At 45.4% G+C, this 22,553-nt stretch overlaps 1 protein-coding gene across 1 annotated transcript in view; it reads left to right on the top strand.

Moving 5' to 3' along the window:
* The window catches only part of Polr1B (RNA polymerase I subunit Rpl135), a 61,497-nt gene extending 40,367 nt beyond the window's left edge, over nucleotides 1-21,130 (top strand). The window contains exons 19-26 of the mRNA XM_084595164.1: nucleotides 1,513-1,689; nucleotides 6,302-6,540; nucleotides 7,604-7,745; nucleotides 12,426-12,582; nucleotides 14,953-15,078; nucleotides 17,608-17,735; nucleotides 19,448-19,612; nucleotides 20,852-21,130. Of these exons, the coding sequence (XP_084451290.1) occupies nucleotides 1,513-1,689; nucleotides 6,302-6,540; nucleotides 7,604-7,745; nucleotides 12,426-12,582; nucleotides 14,953-15,078; nucleotides 17,608-17,735; nucleotides 19,448-19,612; nucleotides 20,852-21,049 (1,332 nt within the window). The 3' untranslated portion in view covers nucleotides 21,050-21,130. The remainder of the gene's footprint in view (nucleotides 1-1,512; nucleotides 1,690-6,301; nucleotides 6,541-7,603; nucleotides 7,746-12,425; nucleotides 12,583-14,952; nucleotides 15,079-17,607; nucleotides 17,736-19,447; nucleotides 19,613-20,851) is intronic.
* The last annotated feature ends 1,423 nt before the right edge of the window (nucleotides 21,131-22,553 follow it).

A 22,553-nucleotide genomic window follows, 5' to 3' on the forward strand; every position in this document is an offset into this window, starting at 1 on the left:
TTGGTGCTATACACGGTTGGCCTTGCACCAGTTAATTTGGGCATGGGATCACGTCAGGTATGACGCTCGCTCGCAGCCAGCAATTTCGGAAATAGACCTGCCAGAGCCAGAATTGCATAGAACAGTGGACCCTCTCTTTCCTCAACTTCACCCATCCCATAGCTGCGATTGGGCGTGCACACTGGCCAGTCGCGCTGCTTTAAATGCTTTTTGGCGCGTCATTATACTTTTATTTTTAGTTAGGGATGGCGGCGAGCTACTCTGACGCCTACTTGTATATTCCTCACGTGCATCCACATGCTGCTTCCAATATGCAAAAACAGCGCGCTGGTCACACACAGTTTCATCGCACTGCATGCTTTGCCGTTTTGGGAAGAGGGGAGTACTGCTACTGCGTTGCACTGCGAAAATGGTAGTGGATGCCTTTGCGATTTTGGAGCAGCAGAGTGCGTGAAGGAACCGAGAAAAACCATCGTTCTCACTTGGTCTTTATTTCATCATCGGTTACTTGCCCCACCACAGTGGCCCAGTGGTTAGGGAGCTCGACTGCTGATCTCAAGGACACAGGTTCAGTCCTGCCTGCAGCGGCTGTATTTCAGCGGAGACGAAATGCAGGGTGTCTACGTTCTGTGTGATGTCAGTGCACACTAAAAGTCCAAAGTGGTCGAAATTTCAGGAGCCGTCCACTACAGCATTCTTCATATTCGACGTCATTTGAGGATGTTAAAACTGCCATATACCATGTTGCCAGTAAAATCTCGTTACAAGAGACACTCGGTTATAAGAGACACTTGAAAATGGTTTGGTTGGTTTCTCTATGTTTGCCATGTTAACAACATTGCATAGAAGAGACATGTTTACAAGAGACACTCTGTTACTAAGGACAACTTTTGCAGGTCCCTAAAGTAACTTTAAGAGACACAATTAACCCAGGTATGCTCCTTCAATGCATCTGACTCGTACCAACTCATATGTGGCAGTTTTGATTTTCTATCTAAATTCTGTTCCATATCAGTGTCCTCTTTTGTCGCAATATGTCAGGAACCGAGCAGGGGTGCCTCCTCTTGATTGGAAAGTTAAAATGTTCCTCGTTTCAGTCACACAGGAATGTGATGACAGTGGCTGAAACAATAAGGACATTTTGACTTCCCAGTCAAGAGGAGGCACTCCTTCTCGGTTCCTGACATATTGCAACAAAAAAAGGACACTGACAGAACATAATTTAGTTTGGGGAAACTAAACTGCCGTGCATACGAGTTGGTAAGAATTTTTGGTTACAAGAGACCTTGGTTACAAGAGATATTTTTTTCGGGTCCCTTGAGTGTCTCTTGTAATGAGGTTTAACTAATAACCGTGCCGTACTATCAAATATCCATCCCCGCCTGATTCTGATACTGACTTGTCTGAAGTATTCCGGCATTGACCATTAACGTTTGTCTTTGGTATTGACATGCTTTGCTCACTCTGGCTGCATTGTGAAGCCTTATTGAAGTTCTTCTCTTTTTCATTCAGATGGGCAAGCAGACTATGGGAACACCGTGCCAAGCACTTCGTTACCGCTCAGACAACAAGCTGTACCGGATCCAGACTCCTCAGACTCCTTTTGTGCGGCCAACAGCCTATGATCACTATCATATGGATGACTTCCCGACAGGCACCAATGCCATAGTGGCAGTTATCTCCTACACGGTGGGTACCTGCTACAGTGGGCATAGTTTATAGGCAGGGCAGCCTGAAAAGAACCATTTAGAGTCTTGAGCAAGCCAAAATTGAGAGACAGGTGGGGTGATTGAATAGGCCCAGCTTGCAGATTAGCAACTACAGTCGAACCCTGATATATCGAACTCGGATAACTTGAATTTTGGTTATGTCGAACTCGCGGAATATCCCCTTGGAAATCCCGTCTAAAAGTGTAGAAAAGCTGCGTCGTATATCAAACTCAATTTCACTGGTCGTTCGATATCTCGAACTCCGCACCACGCACTGGAAGGTACGCCTTCCCCAAAGATGATCGCATCACTCTCGGCCGTTTGCCGTATGACATTTTCAAGCCACGCACCAAAGAATTTAAAGGGAGCAGTTCAGCGACGGCTGGTTTAGGGCAGCGCCGTGCCCTTTCCCCAAAGGCATGTGCCAGCGGTGATCGTTTGAGACGTGCCAGCACGCGACGTTTGCAAGCCATGTGCATGAAGGAACGAGAGGGAACCGATTTGGCAACGGCCGGTACAGAGCAGATGTAACTTATGCAGCCGTGGTGTTCGGGAGAGGGGAAACAACGCAATAGAGCGAAGCGCAAGGGTGTGCCCATTCTTCTGCCAAGCTTTCTCTATCCTTCCTCTCTCTTTCCCGGCCTTCATTTGCAGTAGCACGTACTACGCATGCGCGGACAAGTCGGCTCAGCCCGTGGCAGACAGAATTTCGGACGCTTTCTCCAATGTGTGTTGTAAACCCTCTGTGCGCGGCGGCTGGTGTCGTGCTGAACGTGTGTAAGCTATGACGGCTGCGGACGTTAAGAAGCGGCAGTTTTTTGTTTGTTATATTTTTGCAATAGTCGACCATCTTTGTTGTGGTGCTGAACGTGCAGCGTAGCGTAAGCTATGGTGACTACGGACGTTGAGAAGCAGCAATTTTTTTTTTCTTTTGAGAGAGTCCATAGTCATTGTGCTGAACATGTGGCGTAGCGTAAGCTATGACGGCAAATTTTTTTTCTTTCTTTTTTTTTTGTGCAAGTCGTCCATTCTTGCATCTATGAATCAACGAAACCACGCGGTCAACTGCGATCATGACACCGGCTTTTAGCATTGTTCGCTTCAAACGCATTTGCATCTTCACGCTTTCTTTTTTTTTTATGTATTTACTGCTTATGTACTTGGAAGTACTCGCTCATTCCATGTCCTTTCTTGCTTTTTTGCGCGAAACGAAATCAGCGAGCAAGTTTCATTCAGTGTGGTACCCACGCCAGCCTGTTTCTGTTCGTTGAAATTGCCGTTTTATAAAACCCAAAACGATGCCAAGCACTTTTAATCCTTGCCTGTTGTCATGCTTTGTGGGTGTCACCAACATAATTGTATACTACGGCGTCATGGTTGAAGCTAGCTTTATGGAAATGAGGTGGTCCGAAGTTAAATTACAACAAAAAAGCACAAATAAGGCAGGAAGTCAGGTGGAAGGAAGAGGGGGTTCTGAGCCTCTACATGAGAATACTTGGGAAGGGCTCTCAAGGACAATGAAATTTTTCTGTTGCTTTCTGATGGGTCTCAAGACAAAAGCCAAAATGTTGATTTAGTATCTTTGCGCATTGTTTCTTTAATCTGAAAATTAATTAACTTGATTAATGTTCTTTTTTTTCTTTGAGTTTGACTTACAAGCCTATCTTTATGGCTTTGCAGCATAGAATAGGCTCCGTACCTGCACTGTACTTTAGTGATACAGTCGAACCCGGATATTTCGAATTTTAGTTATGTTGAACTTGCAGATTATCCCTTTGAAAATCCCATGTAAAAGACTCGTGCATCTGTAAGCCATGTGCATGAAACAAAGAGAGGTAACCAGTTTTTATTATGGCCAGTGCAGTATGGAGCAGATGCAACCAATGCTTCTATGTTAGGGGGAGGGGAATAAACAATGAAAGAGCAAAGCACAAGGTTATGCACGTTCTTTCCTTCCTCCATTAGTGTGCAGGAGCATGGAGGAAGGAAAAATTCTTCCACGCTTTCTCCCTCTCCTTTCTTCCTCTTTTCCTGTCATTGTTCGTAGCAATGTGCACTGCGCATGCGCTGAAAAGCCATCTCGTGGGACTCTTTCTCGAGTGTGTGTTGTGCCTGCCCCAATCATGGCATGATGAAGGGAACATACTGAAGTTTTTGCATGACTGGCAAAGCCAGGTAAGCCACCTCGAGCACTCCTGTCAAGGGCGCTGGCACTCTGCCAAGTTCGCTTTCCCTCACCCCGTAGGAGGTAAACATTCTTGGTGTGCTGCTAAAGAATGCGGTGCCGACTGCCACGACTGCAACGTGAAATGTAGGGGTGCGCTAATGACTAATGTTTTTGTAGAACGTTCTCTACTGCCACTATTCCTAAAGGTCAGATGACACTGGGATTTGACCTCTAACGAAAGGGTGCAGTCATTAGTCACATATGTCACCGCCGTGGCAGGGCTGTCTCTCCTGGCATGTTGCCATGTGGTCAAAATATCGATGTTCAGCCTGTGGCAAGCACAATGGTAACCCCCAAATTGAGCCTGAGCCGCCCCCAAAATTCAACCTTGCTCACTTTGGATCAAAATCGAGATCCAGCCTAATCGACTGTATGCCAAACAAAATGATGACCTCCAAATTTGGCCTGTTCACCCCTAAAATTTCATCTCAGTCGATTTGGACCAAAATTGGTGTCCAGCCTATATCGACTATGGTGGTGACCTCCGAATTTGGCCCTGGTGATAGCGTAATTTAACTATGGAGAACTCGATGGCGACCTCCAAATTTGGCCTGGGGCACCCCCAAAAGTTGACCTCAGCCAATTTGGACCAACGTCGATGTCCAACCTAATTCTGCTATGGTGAACACGATGGTGACCTCCAAATTTGGCCCAAGCCACCTCCAAATTTGATTTGGCTGATTTCGATTAAAATCATACTGCATTGTGTGTAAAAATTGTCATTAATAAACATTTTATAAAACCATGGAACCCACGCGCCTTCCCACATTGCTAAGTAACTCGGAGCGATTGCTTGATATCGAGGTTCAGCAGCATAGAATCACTACTGATTTCCATTTTTTTTTCTTCCTTGCCTCGCCAAAGTGGCGCAGTGGTTAGTGCGCTCGACTACTGTGCCCAAGGATGCGGGATCGAATCCCGGCCTCGGTGGCCGCTTTTCGACGGAGGCGAAAAGCTAGGCGCCCGTGTGCTGTGCGATGTTAGTGCACGTTAAAGAACCCAAGGTGGTCGAAATTTCCGGAGCCCTCCGTTACGGCGTCTCTCATAGCCTGAGTCACTTTGGGACGCTATACCTCGTGAAAACCAAACCAATCATTTTTTCTTGTTCTCACCTGCAAAAATGAAGAGTGGTTTCATTACGCTAGTAAATACGGTTTCATTTGTCACAATTGCGAGAGGTGTTTATTTCGATTTCTGTATATCGAATTATCAATATATATAACTATTTCGTCGTTTACTTTGAGTTCAATATATCCGGGTTCGACTGTATTCCAAGTTTTTTATAACTCTGTTAGACTCTATCATTTGTAACTGGAAAAACTGGAGGTACACTATCTTCAGTCTAGTTTCTAACACTGCATAATTTGCTTGAGCATAACAAATTTAGCTATATTTGAGAGTTTGCTATGTAAATAGCCATATTATAGCTTTAAATACTATGTCGACTATGGAATTGACCTCTTGTCCAGCTTCTGTGTCGGACACGACTGAACGCCTGAACTGAACTGAACTGAACCAGCTTCTGTGAAGTCCAATAACTCTGAATAAGCTTAGCTGTATTGCTGGAAGATTGTGAATGGCCAAGTTATTTTTATTGCGAAAGCAATACTACGACAGCCAAAGCGAGACCTCAGGTGGTCGTAGCTACACCATGAAGAGGCCTTTTCACAGCGTAGCTGAGGTGTGAAGAGGCGTAGCTACGGACTCCTCATAAAAAAATCAGTCTGCCATGACATTTGAATTCACATTACCCCTATGCCACGGGCAGGAGCTGCCAACTAGGGTTGCTCCTTTCATATGGGAGGGTGATATCAGAATCAGCCTGCCAGAACCGTTTGCATTCTCGTTACCCCTATGGCACGCAGGCACGTCCATACGACTTGGATGAGGCGTGATTTGTTATTTTTATTTATTTTTTTATTTAGAAACACACTGCCAGCCTGAGTGTCAGGCTTTAGGCTTTATGTGGGCTGGTAGCTTACGCTCCCGCGTCCTACCCTTAAAGGATGAGCTTAAGTGTCCCCAATAATGTAACATCCTTACGCTGATAGGGCATGATAGGGAAATAATGTAGCAGGCAAAAGTTTCCGCCGTTGATTTCGCAATTCAGCTAGGGTTAACCAGAGCTAAACCACAATTAATTTTTTTGTTTATCATGAAAGGAATGGAATATCTTCTGATTTGATTGTTCTTTTTTTAATCAAAATGTGTATCTAAATTCTGTTTCTAGTGCTATCTTATGCACTTTTCATGCAAGTGCATTGCATGAACCGATTTTGATCGTAAGTCAGGGTGTATCTCTGTCCTGCAGGCTAGTCTTCCGAGTGCCCCTTTGAGATTTGCTTTCCTTCCCACCCTGTGACAGGGCTATGACATGGAAGACGCCATGGTGCTGAACAAATCCTCAGTGGAACGGGGCTTCAAGCATGGTTCCATCTACAAAAGCGAAGTGGTGAACCTCCGGGTGTTGGCTGGCGACACAGGCAGACAGGTGTCGCTCGTTTTCGGTCGCAAGATGAGCGACCGGCATCTGGAGGATCACGTTGACCTTGACGGCTTGCCTTACATTGGTACCAAGGTGGAACACAATCAGCCTGTGTGCAGGTGAGTGGCCTAATTTGTCAGAGGAATTCTTGCTGTTAGAGCATGCTTACCAGCAATTCAGTTTTGCAGCATTTTAAGCTTGTGCTGATATTGCAGTTTTGTTCAGTCTGTAAAGTATTACTCTTAGTAGTGACGGTCAGTTGAAATGCAGTTTACGGTACGGTCCATTGTTAAAGGGAACATGAGGTCGCATTACTGCCAGGCTTTACAATGCGCTCCTGACAGAGCTAGCAACAAACGATCGCACAAGGTGCACAAGACGCTGTCGACGTATGTCGACAGCGTCTTTCGTAGCACCTTTTTTTTTTTTTTTTTTTTAACTGCTGGTTGCTCAAACGCGTACGGTAAGTATTAGAGGTGTTTTACATTGCTCAAATAATCAATAACATTTTAGATTGAGCTCTCAAGTCCACTGAAGCGACGCGCACGCAGGAACACCGCCGGCCTCACATGCCCAAACTTGACGTCTTGATGGGTCCGGCCAATTACAGACAACAGCGGCGTTTGCTTGGAGGGCAGTCCCACTGGAGCTCGTTTTCTTGTAAAAACAGCCGTTTGTGCTCCTTTCTGCCTTTTTTAAGTATGATAGTCTTGTTCAGCGGACAAAAACTATAATATGCCGCACATAACTCATTTTTTGCAGAATATGTTTCAGCTTCCCTTTAAGGTTTGTCTCCATAACAAGCATATTTGGCCACTTCTCAATGAGCCATGAAGCGATATGTGTCTTGAAAGAGCACTGTTATGCAGATTCCGGTGTCTGCCTTGCCACTTTCTTGCATCATTGGGGAAGCTAACACATGCACTGAGGCAGCAGAAAGTGTCTAGAAAGAAACTGTAGTTTGCATTTTGCCTGTCAGCTCTGCTCACACGTCACAGTACATTTCCAGCTCACTTGATTTTTGTAAAACGTCCCAGCACGTGCAGTGTAAAAGCAGAAACGTTTGCAAAGGAGGAGGAATGAAAGCTTAAAATGATAGTGCAGAGTTCATAAAATCTTTCAGATGGCATTATCTTTGCAGCGATAGGATCATTACCTGGAACTATTGTTGTTTTGTTGCAGCTTCATCAATGTCGTCACTGGAGAGACCAAGGTGCACAAGTACAAGAACATGGAGCCTGGCTACATCCACGAGGTCAAGCTTCTTGGAAATGACACTGGAACTGATGTTTTGCAGAACGTTTGCATCACCTATTGGATACAGGTTTGGGACCGTTTGGTTATATACAGTAGAACCCCACTATAGTAGTAAGGTTGAAAGTTGGGCGAGTTGAATCTGGTTCATTTTGAAGGTAGCGCGAAAAACGAGGACCAAGAGTAGAAGGACACAACACGAGGTTCAGATGTAATATCTGAGTTTGGATTTGATTGTATTTGAGAACCTAAAATATTTTCTAAATATTTTGAAGCTCAAGAATCGGAGAAAACAAAATTCAGTAGAGGCATTTTAGACGGCTTAAGTGTGATAATGCGAAAGGATTGCGGCACCACAACCTAGTTTCATCTTTGCATATGTCTACCTTTCAACATGCAGCATTTTAGAATTGCAGCTGTAGAATAATAGATGAGTGCACGTTTCTTTATTTGTACAAAAACTTTGGGTATTCACCTCGGCCTCTAGTTGCCGCATCTTTGCATCTTGCTGGCACTTTTGTTGCATTGCCTCAGCCCCTTTTTCGTTGGCATTTCGTAGGTATGTTGACTTGTGCGACAAGTACGGCACTTGGACAGTGACACGCAGACGTTTTTTTCCTATACCAAGGGAAGCTCTTTTCGCATGGCACACCTCATTGCTGTCTGCATACTTGTGGGCACCCCCACTGTCAGACCAAGTTGATGTGGACAGTCCGCTTTCCATGTATGTGATGACATGTTAGTGCGAGGAGGAGCGCACAGGCACACGTGTAGAAGTGTTCTTGGGGCAAGCTTCGGACGACATACACTCTCGCCACTACCCTTGCACGCATGCTTCATTGCGCAGCACCTCTCTCTCTCTCTCTCTCTCTCTCCACTTGCTCCCACTGACTTCATGCTGCCGCCAGTGACAAATTTTTTTATCAGTGGAGCTGGTGAAGGAGTCGCTTTAAAAAACTGCTGGGAAAGGCACTCAATGGTCTTATGCATGCTACGAGACTCCCGCATGTGTCGTGCACATACCATGGCAACTGTGACCACAAACTCGGCTTTAGACATATTCGCCATTCAGCACATCAAGGGAAATTGCATGTAATAGGACAAAGCCAGTAGCCAGTGTGCAAAGGAGGTGCAAGGTAAACATGCTGTGGTAGAAATTGCACTGTGCCCTTCACATATAACGTATGAAAAGAGGAAACGATGAAGAAGATAAGAATATTGAACTGCCAGCATGGCCTGGGCAAGCATTCTATCGCTGTTGGCTGTTAGAGTTGTGGTGTTGCTGCAAACCAGCTTCAGATCGGCCGACGCCTTATACCCTCTTTACACGGGCAGAGTTAACCACGGTTAGCGTAACTGGGGTTACGCGAAACCATGGTTAGCCCATTTACACGGCAGACCAAACCATGGTTACACCCCTAACTGCAGTTATCGCAAACCGAGTTTGGCGACCTCGGTTTGCGTCGTTAACCGAGGTTATGGCGGCGTCTGTTGACGGAGGCTGCTCGTCAGCAGCCGAGTGCGCGATGCGTACGAGCGTGTCTGCGTCAAAAGTGTACTCGTTTTCTCGTATTGAATAGGCGGTGTCTAATGTGCCGCCCGGCGTCTTCGATTACGGCCTACAGCCAAGCCTCTGCATACTGAAGCCCCGTCCTGTGTTTGCAGTATCGTTTGCGCGGCTTGGTGCTGAGCGCGGAACGTAAAAAAATGCGCGGTCTTAGCATTATCATGGAAGTGCCCACGTTTGCAACGCTTGCAGCGCGGGATGCTGCGAGCAGGCTGAGGTACGTTACGCTTATTGCTGCGGTGAAGCCTGCGAGCGCGGCGAACGACGGCGGGGTGCGTAACCCCTAGTCGTCGATAGGCCTAAATTATTTCTCTTCGAAGCCGCGACGGTGGGCGCTTTGTAACTGATCAACACTGTTGAAATGGTGCACTCATGAAACTTCCTTATTGTGAATCCTATTCTGCCGCCATAAAATAACGATATAATTAACTTTGGCGACGCATGCAGAGCTAGTATAAGCTGAGCGGTGAGCCGCAATGCACCGGCGGCAGCTGGCTTGAGCAGAAGCTTGATAGTATCGCGGTTATCGGTCTTGCCAGCAATTTACCGCTGGTCAGTGATCCTCAAGAGTGATTCAATCCTGATATTCGGCTCAGTATTCCAGATGGCAATAAATTTAGCGCGCTTTATTTCTGACGTCGGCGCCAGCGAGCCGCCGTGTCGTTCGCGTACGGTCTGCGGGAAGAGGGGCCAACGCGGCGGTGTTTACGGTGGCCGATGAGGTGCTGCCATCGTGCGGGGCTTGACCGCGCTGTTGACGCCTTGTCGGATGGCACTCCGGAAACTAAGTTATAAATAAGATATTTGTAAATGCTGCTTCGTTCCGCAGATCACCCCGTCGCTTCGGTTGTACTTTATGGGTAATGGCGGCCGTAACCGAGAACGGTGGCGGGCTGTGTAAGCACAGCTAACCGCGATTGGCGGTTAACCGTGGTTAAGTTCGGTAACCGCGGTTAAGCGTAACCGTGGTTAAGCCGGTCGTGTAAAGAGAGTATTATAGTAGTACAGTCGAGCCCACTTATCACGATACCGGTTATTACAATATATCGGCTATAACAATGAACAGCCATGTCACCGTCAAATTTACTATGTATCCAATAGTAAAAAAATCCATTTACTACAGTGATGGGTTGCCGCACTAACGGTTATAACGATTAAAACCGGCTACTGTGACCCAGCTTCAAAATAAAATACGCGTGATTCCGACGAAAACGCAAGCGTCCGCAATCGCGCAAAGCGAGCGCATTTCGCTCCGCATGTCACCCTTCCACCCCTCGAGACGAGTGGACTGCGCCCACGATACGAAGAGAGGAGAGCACTCCATTTCTCTACCCTCCCCCCCCCCCCCTTCCCCCACACCTCCGCGCTCCGTCACATGGTCGCGTCCCCGTCGCTGTCCCGACGGACTCTCTGTGTGGCGATAGCGGCGGCTGTGTGCGGGCAGGCGTCGTAGTGCTTATACGTGTGGGGTGCACGTGATTTTAAGATTAGCCTACTGATGGCAGTTCAGTTCATCTTCGGTGCATGGTCAGAACTCAATGCTTCGACGGTGCAGAATTGTTTCAGGGAAGCAGGCTTCGTTCGGGATCGCACGACTGCCGCAGCTGATGCTTGCGTAGCTCCGACCAATGAAGGGATGCCAGAACTGTGGTCTGCGCTCAGCAATGATGCATCGGGACTGGATGAGTTTCTGCATGCAGATGATGATGTGGAAACGTCCGAAATCCTCACTGATGAGGCAATCGTGGAAAATGTGCGAGTGGCGGGCAACGACAGCGATGACGACGACGACACTGCAGATCAGCCTCTCCAAGTAGTGTCCTCACAGGAGGCCCTGCATATGATTTATTCCCTCCGGGACTTCGTTTTTTCAAGGGGCCTTCCACTTGAGCATGTCGAACAATTAGATGCTCTCGAGACCAATGTTAATAGCTTTCTGTGAAGCAAGCGAAGCTCACGGACCATGCTTTTTTTGTTAAGTAGTGGACAACTTTTTTTCTGCTTGATTAAAATTTTTGAACCTTATGTTGACTGCATTTTTTGGCAAACCCGGTTATAACAATTATTGGTTATAACAATGACATTTTCTTGGCACTTGAGTATTGTTATAAGTGGGCTCGACTGTACCTTTCAATGGCCGAAATTAGGTGAGAGCTGAAATGCCATTTATTGTAGGTACCACAAGAAAAGTGAGGCTGTGAAGAGTTTTGATGCAAGTGCACAAACCTCATTTTGAAGGATACCATCATTTTTTTGCACTTGCAATCTTGATATTCTCTGCGATTCTCTGCTACCTTTCTGTTTGTTTAGATGAAATGACCTGCAGCAGAAGATTCCCATTAAACCTGCTCTCTGAGGATAGGTGTACACTGTGCTGAAGGGCAGCAGTGCATCTGGCTGGAAGTGCAACAGGGCATGCTCACAGCTTACCTGGCCTTGTGATGATGCACCTCTATCCTGAGCAGCTTGGCGTGCAATGTTGTAGGGTCGGTCTGTACGACCTGTTCAAAAAATTTGCGGGTGGCTTGTTCGCGGTGCTTTCACTAGGTGTTGGATGGCTCGGTCCATAGCCTCTTTCAGAAGTGTGGGAGAGATATGAAAACGCAGGGCATTCACTTGACCGCAAGGTGCGAAGTGTCTTATATTATTTCAGCCTTGTTTGTATAGTGGGATGCTTGTCTTGGTGCCGTGCAAGTCTTACAGGTGAATTATGTCTCAAAACTCTCAGCAGTTCTACATTCGAAATCGGCATCATATGAAGAATTGCTGCATAAAGGCTTGAGACTTCCTTGCTTACAATACAGGAAATCAGCGCCATATGAAAATTGCTATTAAGGATTGAGACTACTGTGCCGAGAACACTTTGACTTGCTGTCATTTGAACAATACATAATTCAATTTTATTTTATTTTATTTTTGTTGCTTTGTTGAATTGTGCAAGCCATATCGTTTAGCTTATGTTACTGAGCTCTGATGTATTGCCTCTTATGTTTTCTTTTCCATTACTGCATTTGCAGTGGCAAATTATTCACTTTGATTTCCAAAATAAAGAAAACATTTTGCTGAAAAAAAAATTCTTTGTGGGTCTTCTAAATTGATATTCGTTAATTTATTTTTTCCAGAGAATTTCCAATGACTGAGTGAGTTCCACATTCTTACTCCTGCTAAACCGTTTCTTTCCAGAGGAATCCTATGATTGGAGACAAGTTTGCCAGCCGCCATGGCCAGAAAGGCGTGTGCAGTCAAATGTGGCCTGTGGAGAACCTTCCTTTCACTGAGAGTGGCATGACACCTGACATCATCTTCAATCCCCATGGCTTTCCCTCCCGAATGACCATTGGTGAGAAACAGCTCTTAATGCAACATATATCCAAGAGCCATGATGCAATTTTATTTGTGCATACAGTGCTATTTGGGTGCAATTGTGCCTACAGTGTAATTTGGGTGTAATTTAGTGCCTACAATGTAATTTGGGTGTAATTTTTAGCTTATGGTGTAATTTAGGTGTAATTTTATGCCTACAGTGTAATTTGGATGTAAAGTGTAATTTGGAGTCAGATCACTGCATGTGCACTGCAGGTGCTGCTCATGGCAGCATTAGCATAGTTAGGATAAAGAACACGGGCAAGTTTGTGTGCAAATGAAGTCATTAGTGTATCTTGAAGCTGTTCATCCTAAATGCCTCGTTCACTTTTTGAGTTTGCACACTCGGTTTTGCAAAGAAGGTTGTGCTTCGGAACATGGCATTGCCCATATGTTTCACGAGCTGTACTTTGTCACTGAGTCCTTGGCAAAAAAAATTATGTAAAGAGCCTGGTGCGAAATTCTGTTCAACAATAAATGGCTTCTGCATGGCTCTCATTTGGTCTTACAGAGCATATTAAGGCCATACTCGTCCTAATTTTACCTTACTTTCCAACGCACTATAATTATCCTAGCTTTTCTGGGATGTTTTGGCATTGCTTATTTGCATAACAGATTTTCAGGAGAGGCTAACCCATGTGCAAGCTTGACCTTTTTCTTTTTAAGTTTGGTGAAATTCCGAGGCCTTACCCATGTACAGGAAGGTTGAAAGGAGGTGGGGTGCCGAATGTTACGTTCAGAATGTTATGAAAAAATGTAAATTCTCTTTTATATGTACTAACAGTAATGTCAAAATTTCATGCCCCAAAGATGGTGTTTTTGAAGTCCTCTTTAAATGCAAATTATTATTGTCCAAACTGAGGAGTGTGCTAGTAGTATTCTCAGATTGTACTTATCGGTTACATGACTAGATTGCACAAAAAATTTCCATCTTGTCAGATGCTTACTTATGCAGTTTTTTTCAAGACCTCACATCTTCACATTGCAACTCAGCAGTGGTTTCAGGATCTGTTATACTGCTTTCAACCCTTGTTAGAGTAATAATTAGTTATGCAAACAAATGAGTAAATTTAAGCATCTTAAAGTGCCCATTCTTAAAAACAAACAAAATCAACCGCATATGGACTGAAAGCATACTAGAGGGCTACTGCAGAAGTCAAAGCTGTGCCCTGAATTGAAATGGCTCTGTAGACAATTTTGCACATTTCGGCACTTCGTTATGAAATCAACATTTGTACACACATAGTGCCTTCTACAGTAAAAGCTCATTAGTCTGAACTTCAGGGGACTGAAAACGTTATTGGAATTATCTGAAGTTCAAATTGTTCAATGATCTAAAAATTGACAGGAATTGCTTGCGTCTTGGTGTATTTATTTGATGAAAGACTGGGCACTGGTCGCCTGCTTTATTAGTGTGACAGCGGCTGCTTCTTCTTCATGGCGCTTGGGGCAGCAGCAGGGCCCTTTCACAAGTACCGGCATCTCATGTGACGAGGCTTCACCACACAGTGCATGAACGGCATTTGGCGAGTGCCTAGTTTTCGCGCAATGAGAGAACCACACTGGTGGAATATGCTGGTGGGCTTCGTTGTCTGATGCCTGGCTAACAGCCATCACCACCTAGCTTGAAGCTCATAAAAGAAACCAAAACCAAACCTAAGTGATCAGTACATTCTGGGAGATGAGGCAACCCATACTTTGTCGCACTTTGCCATTGCGCGCACATCGGAGATCTGTGGTCAACTCCGTAGCATGCAGTTTAGGTTTGAGAAAGGCTATTTTCACGATCGTTTTCTGTACAGATCATTACTGGACATGGCCTGCCTTCATTATCTCATTTCACTTAATTGGTGTGAGACCTTTAGCTTTTGATTTAGCAAGCATCCATCCAAGCCATTGGACCATGCCACTAGTTTGATTATCTGGATTTCTTTAATAATGGGACCAAATTAATGAGCTTTTCCTGGAGTTGCAAATTTGGGAGGTCAGCTGTAACGGGTAGGAGGCAGCTGCTTCCATAGCTGCAGTGTTAGTCATGGCACTAGTGTTGCAGTTTTACGCTGTTTTACCTTCTTTTTCCTTTGTCTTCTTCCCTGCTCTGGAGGCATTGCATCCTCGTGATGTGGCTGTCCTATCGTATGGGGCATTTCTCTGGGCATGTGCTGGTGGCGCAGGACTGCCCAAGTGCAGCGGCGTGTAGCTTGAATTATCCGTGGCAGAACTGACTTGTGTTTGAATTACTAGGCTTTTTTACACAACTGTATGGGCTGCATTCAAGGCCATGATGTGGTGGATGTGACTATAGTCCCTATCAAATGATTTTAGTTATTTTGCCCATCTCCCCCAGGTATGATGATTGAGAGCATGGCTGGCAAGTCCTCTGTGCTTCATGGAGTTGCGCATGATGCAACGCCATTCAAGTTCTCAGAGGAGCAGCCGGCATCTGAATACTTTGGCGAGCTGCTTCAGAAAGGTGAGGCACTGCTCTTTGTCTGGTAGCATCCACATCATTTGGGGTCAGGCAGAGTGCGTGCAGTCTGTCTGTCTTCAAAGAGACAGACATGCCGCACCGCATACTTATCGACTGAAGCAGGCAGCGCAACTATGTAGGTGCACCCAACTCAGTGAACTCTCATGGCTGTTTTTTTTTTTTTTTTTTTTACACATTTTCATGTATCCTTTATTCCATGTATACTTTAGGGATTATCAAAGCATAACTGCTCAAAAATCGAAAAAGGGCCTTCATCGTAATTCACAATGTAATAATGTTAATACAACTGGTGCCTTGTCACATCCGTCACAAGTGACAGCATTGCATTTGACACAGCTTCACAGCATAAAAGGGGAATGATATGCGATGAGCGTGGTTTTGGTACCTTTGAAGAAGGAGCTGATGATGCTATGGAGACAGAAGTGAAGAGAACGCTATAAAAAACAAAGAATACGCTAGCAGCACACCATTTGGGATGTGAAACAGTGCTCAGTTGGTTAACTGGCTAAGTGACACTGACTGGTCTAGCTGTTGCTGCAGTAGACTGGTGGTACAGTTGCCGACCAAGTTTTCAGACGCCTGACTTTCCGGACCTGCCTGATTATTCAGACTGCTGTGGCACCGTCACGTGCTCCATAGAGTCAGTGTAGGATGCTGACCAAACTTTGGGGCGCTTGGAACTTTTCTTGTTTGATTTTCCGGACTTTTTCTCTCGATCACAGGTCAGAAGCTACAAAAAATTGCCACAACATTGTTGCCATTGTGTTTTTCTGCAACCTTGAACCTACGTTGCATGCTTCCCGCATACCTGCTGTACTCCCGATAGCAGGCACCGCTAGCTGTAGGGAGTTAGTGGATCCGTTACTCCCCCAAATTTGGCGGCCTGTGCACTGTGCTGCAGCAGGGTTTTGTCGACCAATGGCGACAAAGCGCTGCCCGACAAAGTGTGGGTAAGTAAGAGCGAACGTGCTTTTATCATGAGACCATACGGCCATACATCACAGCTTGCATATAGCTGCGAACAGGAGAACCAGCGGCCACGTCGCTGCGGGCTGTGGCAACAGCAGCACGAGTTTGCTTGCAGAAGAGGAAAAGCAGTTCCATGCCTGTCTGGGGGCTCCAAAAGCGCCTGCTGCCAACTGACAACAGACACTGGTTTTAAATCATTTGCAATACACCGGGTGTCTCAACTAAACAAGACCTCCGAGAAAGCTTTGCATTGGTTGGACCAGACGGTTGCTGAAGCTCGCAAGGCATTGTTGTTGCCATTATTTTTTTTTAAGCGAACGTGCGCAACAGACGACTTCCACCACCCCCACGGAGACAGCCGTCGTTCTTTTTTAACGCGGGATAAAAGAAAAAAAAAACAGTGCTGACATTGTCACGTGGAACAGCGAGGCTCCACCCACATTGATTATCATGCCGCTGCGACTTTTGTGCGGTTTTCCCCGCACTTGTCGTTGCGTCAGAGAGAAGACTGGCTGTGGGATTGAGAAGATTGACACAGAAACGGACTGACCAATTTTCCAAGCCACTTGGTAAACAAAATGATGTTTTTGTTGTGAATTCGTTTTTTTTGGACTACCTGGTTTTTCGGATGCTTTTTCAGCTCCTTGAGGGCTGGGAAAATCTGTTGGCGACTGCATACGCTCATAAAGCTGTCGGACCGAGTTCAGATGTTGTGGGGCCATCCATTCATCGGCACTCCTGCTATCATACACATAAGATGTGTGAGCGAGTCTGCTGCATTGAACTCGGCTTTTGAGGAAGGCTGTTTCGACGGCCTCTTGCTGTGCCAGCCAGCCACCCAAGTGGTCCCCCTGTTCGACTCATAGAGTGGGAGACCCATAGGGTCGTAGTTAATGTCTATATATATATTTACATTGGCTTTGGCAGACAATTTGAACTGTTTGGGCTTTCAAATCAGTAAGGGGCAAATTATTAGTAAGCTTTTACTGTACTGATAATTCAGTATGCAAAAAAAAAACCCAGAAGAAAATATATAATGCACCTATTCTAGCAGCAAACTGCCTGTAGTAGAGTTCCTGCAGCATATATGTCTCTCGCTATGTTTTGCATCGAACGAGCAGCACATGCGTACTATGCTCAATACTTTCAGTGCCTTTATTCTTTTTTTTTTTTAGTAATATGCACCACCTTCTTTTTTGTGTTAACAGCAGTCACCTTATATACATTTTTATGCTGCGGGGTTTGCCCCAACGACATTACCAAGTAGCTTAGCTCTGGCAGTTCTTAAGCCTTGTGGCAAGGGCGCTTTAATGCCTTGGCTGGAAAAAAAAAAAAAAGGCTTGAACTCTTGAAAATTGAATGCAAGGTGCATTCCGAAACATTTGATGCGTTCTGTGGAGTCTCGCTAGTTCTTTATTCTCAGTTTGTGGAATTCAGAATTTCCTGCTGCAGAAAGGGGCATTATATGGCATTTTGTGGTCATATGTGGGTTTGCTAAAGTGGGGATACTAATGATACCTGCAATGGCTTTGTGCGTCGCAGCTGGCTACAACTACTATGGGACTGAACGAATGTACTCGGGTGTGGACGGCCGGGAACTGGAAGCTGACATCTTTTTTGGAGTGGTCTACTACCAGAGGTTGCGGCACATGGTAGCCGACAAATATCAGGTGAGCAGGGGAACTACCCAGTCCAATTTCATTTTACCTTGAGCATCTTATTGCGTTTGAAAGCCATTGAAATTCATTGCGATAATTTCTGCCAAAATGTAATGGCTGTTGCGTACTGTTATTTGTTAACTGTTGCGCAAAATGGCAATGCAGAAGCTCAAAGCCATTTTGGTCGAGTGCAGTTGATAGTGTGCACAGAAAAAGGACATTGCCATGGATCTTGGTGTTGCATCTAGCAGAGAGAGAAAACTTTATTTCAAAAGAAAAAGAAAAGAAAAAAGAGAAAAGCACTTTAGCTTCGTTGACAATCTCAAATGTGAGGCAGAAGATGCTTGAAAAGCTGAAAACCATCTACTGCAAAAGCACTGCGAGCAATCAAAATCGAGTGAGAACTTGCCACCACCTTGCCACCACATCAGCTGGTGTTTCCAAATGTTACGTTTGAGGACTTCATCTCTGTTAACACCTTGGCTGTGGCACCGCACACAAAGTAACCTGCTAATGTCCCTGAACAACTGTTTCAAAAAGTGCTGCATTCGTGTTCACGGATTGAACGTTGAGGAACCATTTGCGCAGAGCCACTTCAACATTTTCACATGCAGCTCTTTGAACACATCTGGCGCTGTGGGCTCTGGGTCTCTTCTCCGCTTTAGCCCGAACGTCATCTTTGTTCTCAAATTGGTGCTCCGAGTGCCTTGTGGAATCTTGTACACTGTGATGACTGAATTTATTCTTATCTCATTCAGCTTGCCTGATATTTTCTTGTTTTATGGAAAAGTGGCTGCCACTGTGCATCATGAAGCACCGTGCTTGTAAACTGCTTCACAACGCTGGCTCAACTATTGCAATGCACAAAAAAGGCGTATTGCAGTTGGCTATGCGATAAAAGAAATCTGCGTCATCAATTGGTCAAACAAAGAAACGCATGAGTGTTCTGTTCTTCCATCTGCTATTAATGCTACTTCCGGAAGTGCTGCTGTTCCAAGTGCCACCGTTCACTCGCTTCAGTGCTGCTGCTTTGTGTGCAAACAGCAAGCAGCAGCATTTTGTGCGTATATGTGTTGCATTAGCTTCATGGCTGCACATTCAAGGCAGCAGAGGCTCACTGTAATAAGGTCCATTATGCTGCAGGTTCTAGGGACAGGGATTTTGGGATTTGGGAAGAGGGCAGGACCGCATTTAGAAAAGACAAATTTGACCATTAAAGGGAGAAGGGGTGAGAGAGTTGCGACTCGCCATGCATTGCAGCGGTAGCCATTTAGAATGTGTGGAGCTTATTCACGTGACGTTAACATTGTGGCACACCTATGTGCCATGCACAACTGGGATGCACAGCCAGATGGAAGCCACACCAGCAAGACAGCCCCATTGTTTACAAATCCGGTAATGACTCCTGCCTCAAGGTGTGACAAAGGGAACTTTTACCAACGCCCTTCGACATACCCCATCTCTGCACTCCTTTGTGCAGCGTATCTCGGGCCTGTGACCATACCTCATCTCAGCTTTTAGTTGTGAACCTTGCAACAGTATTGTGGCTGCGGGGATTACAGGATTGCTACACAAGAATCTCCTACTACCCGCTCAGTCTGATAGTAAATAGAGTCTATACAAAAGAAGCTAAGGCAGTTCGCTGCTTTTGCGATTTTGCATGTTACACAATGTATACGTGTTGCAGAATAAATGTTTTTTCCAACACTCTGTGATGTGCACAGGTGCGGACCACCGGTCCCGTGGACACACTGACCCACCAACCTGTCAAGGGTCGCAAGAGGGCTGGTGGCATCCGTTTTGGGGAGATGGAGCGAGACTCCCTGCTGGCGCATGGGGCCTCATTCTTGCTGCAAGACAGACTGTTCAATTGCTCTGACAAGTCGCTGGTATGGCTGAGCAGTATAGCACTGCACTGCTTTTCATCTGTTTCCAATTGGCGTGCAGCACATGAAATGGATTCTTGGTTTTCCTCTTCAGCTAAGTAACAGTTGTAGTAAAATGGCACTTCAATTCTTGACTGGTAATAATCCAACTTAATACAAAAACAATGCTATAAATTGATGGCACTGGTTACTGGCCAGCATCAATAAAACTGGCATAAAATATTACCTTCCCCTTGAAAGCAGCTCTGCAACGGAGGAAATTAAGTTTGTATTCTGGTGCTACTTCATTGTTGATCTCGTGCACTAGAATGGGTTTCCAGTCCACTGAGGCATCTCTCTAATTTTGCAGGTTGTGATGCTGATGAACAGGGTTGCTGCAACTCTTAAACCTTAGTTCACTAAAGGAGAACTTTCTGTGGTTATGTGGCGAAAGCTAAGGAGCCAAAACACTTCAGCTCACTTCATGGCAGAAATTTTGCAGACCTTGCTTCAAAATATTGCACAGTTCCGGAATTATTAACATCATTAGAATAAGACTAATACTGCAGTATTAACCAGTGCAGCACGAGGATAACACTCCCTGTGCATACCAGTGGTTATGCCATTTGTCGGAAATCATGTGAGGTGTAGGCAGGCCGTTTTCGCCGTTTCTCCTCGTCAGTTTTGGTACACTTTTGCGACTGTCCTCAATCTGACGATGTCCATCGTATGAGCTGTTCATCAATCGTGAATTTATATTCACCTGTGCCTTCAGTTATATACAGAAATAATTTCTGCATATTAACTATTAATTCAGCGTCGAGTCAGAAATGAAACCAAAGCTAACCGAGGCTAGATATACAGCTGATGCAGAACTACTTGGTATGATAACACTGTTAGGAAAACTCTGCCCTCATAGCCTTGCCATACATAGCCACAGAAAATTGCTGCCGACTCTGGAGTCCTAGCGCTTATGGAGTTCTGAGGCATGTCCCTGCACTTTCTCTCTTAGGGTTATAAAATAGTTTCTATAATATATTTTCTTTCTAGCACACGCATTTGTTGTGGGCTTCTCATTTGTTTCGTTATTATGGTAGAAAACACATTCCGAATTCAGGAAATCGAAATAAATATAACCTGGAGCCTCATCTGCAAGCATGTCACCTTCCAGCTTAGTGCAATCACAATTTTATGATGGTGTGTGTATTGATCACCTACCTCTGATGGGTGCCCTTTTTCATGGTAGTTGTCTCATTGTTGCAGGCATATGTGTGCTGCAAATGTGGGAGCATGCTGTCACCTGTCATTGACAAAGCAGAGAGTGACATGGTTCGCAAATGGACGTGCCGGACGTGCCAGACTGGTGACTCCATTGAAATCATCAGCATCCCCTATGTGTTCAGGTACCTTGTATCTGAGTTGGCAGCCATGAACATCGGCATCAAGCTTCAAATCAAGTGATGCTATGTGCCTGCACTCTTGTCATTGTACATATTGTATAAATGGAAGATAGGCATTGTGTAATAAATGATGATATATAAATCTTAGGCTTTCTTCAATTTTTGCTGTACAGTACATGATTACTGCTTGTTATTTGCAAGAAGCTGGCATGCACTGCAAGACAATGAGTCATGCTACTCCGAAGCAAGATTAGTTTGGTTTATGAGGTTTATCGCCCCAGAGTGACTAGGACTACAAGAGGTGCTGTATTGGAAAGCTCCAGATTATTTCGATCGCTTGAGGTTCTTTGCGTGCACTGACATTGCACAGTAGGCGGGTGAATTGTGTTTCACATTTAAAGCATGGCCACCATGGCTGGGATCGAACCTGGGGCCCTTGACTCAGCAGTCGTGTGCACTAAACACTGAGCCAGTGCAGTGGGGTATTCAGAAGCAAAAGCAAAAAGGCTTAGGGAATTCTTAACTATCCTTTAAGAGGCGCTAGAAAGGTGTCCTTGGATTGTAAGGAAAGCCAGTGATACTTACATTGGATTGCCTCTCATCCTGCCATAAAGCTTTTTAATTAACTTATATAGTACCAGAGATATCTATGGTTAAAAAATTAGTTGTGGTTTAACTCTGGTTAAACCTTAGTTGAATTGCAATAGCAGCGGCAGAAGCTTCTTCAGCCTGCTACATTATTCCCCTATCACGCCCTATCAGTGTAAGGTGCTACAATATTGGGGACACTTAAGCTCATCCTTTAAGAGTATGACGCGAGAGCGTAAGCTACCAGCCCACATATAAATGAGAAGGGTTAAAGTGAAATCCCGTGTCCCTGTTGGCACTGTGACGGCAGTTCGCAAGCGGCAATTGGTGTGGCGCGCCGGTCAAGCTTTCTCACATGCGTCTCCTGCTTAATGGTACCACGGCAGAAGTCAAGTTTTTCGTCGAACGCATTATCTTGAGATACGGCGCCTCCGAAGCGCTTATCACGGACAGCGCAATATCATTTACGGCGGAGCTCGCGAGCCATCTTAACCTAGCTGCAGTTAAACCACCGACGTACAACAGAGTATCATTCCAATACCAATGAAGTTATGGAGCGCTTCAACAAAACGATTGTGGACATGATTGCTATGTACATCAACGTGGAACACAAGACCTGGGACGCCACTTTGCCATACATGATCTTCGCGTATAACAGAGCCGTCAAAGAGACAACCAGAGTGACCCCGTTTTATAGCTTGTGTAAGGAATTTGAAGCACAGCGATCGACGCGATGCTGCCGCACGTGACAGAAGGATACAACCTCGACGTAGCTGCCTATACCTGCAGCGTGCAGAAGAAGCTCGCCCGGCTGCGCATTAAAGACCAGCAACGCAGCGACGCCCTGCGATACAACTTGCGCAGACACGACGCAGAGTACAAGCCAGGAGACCAGGAAGACGATGCTTTACTACGCGACATAAAGCCAAGGCCACCGTGTGCTTCCATATACCTTCAAACAGCTAGTTCGAGGTCAA

The sequence above is a fragment of the Amblyomma maculatum genome, chromosome 2 (assembly GCF_055883805.1).
Source record: "Amblyomma maculatum isolate TAMU_Amacu chromosome 2, ASM5588380v1, whole genome shotgun sequence".
In the NCBI taxonomy this organism is placed as follows: domain Eukaryota; kingdom Metazoa; phylum Arthropoda; class Arachnida; order Ixodida; family Ixodidae; genus Amblyomma; species Amblyomma maculatum.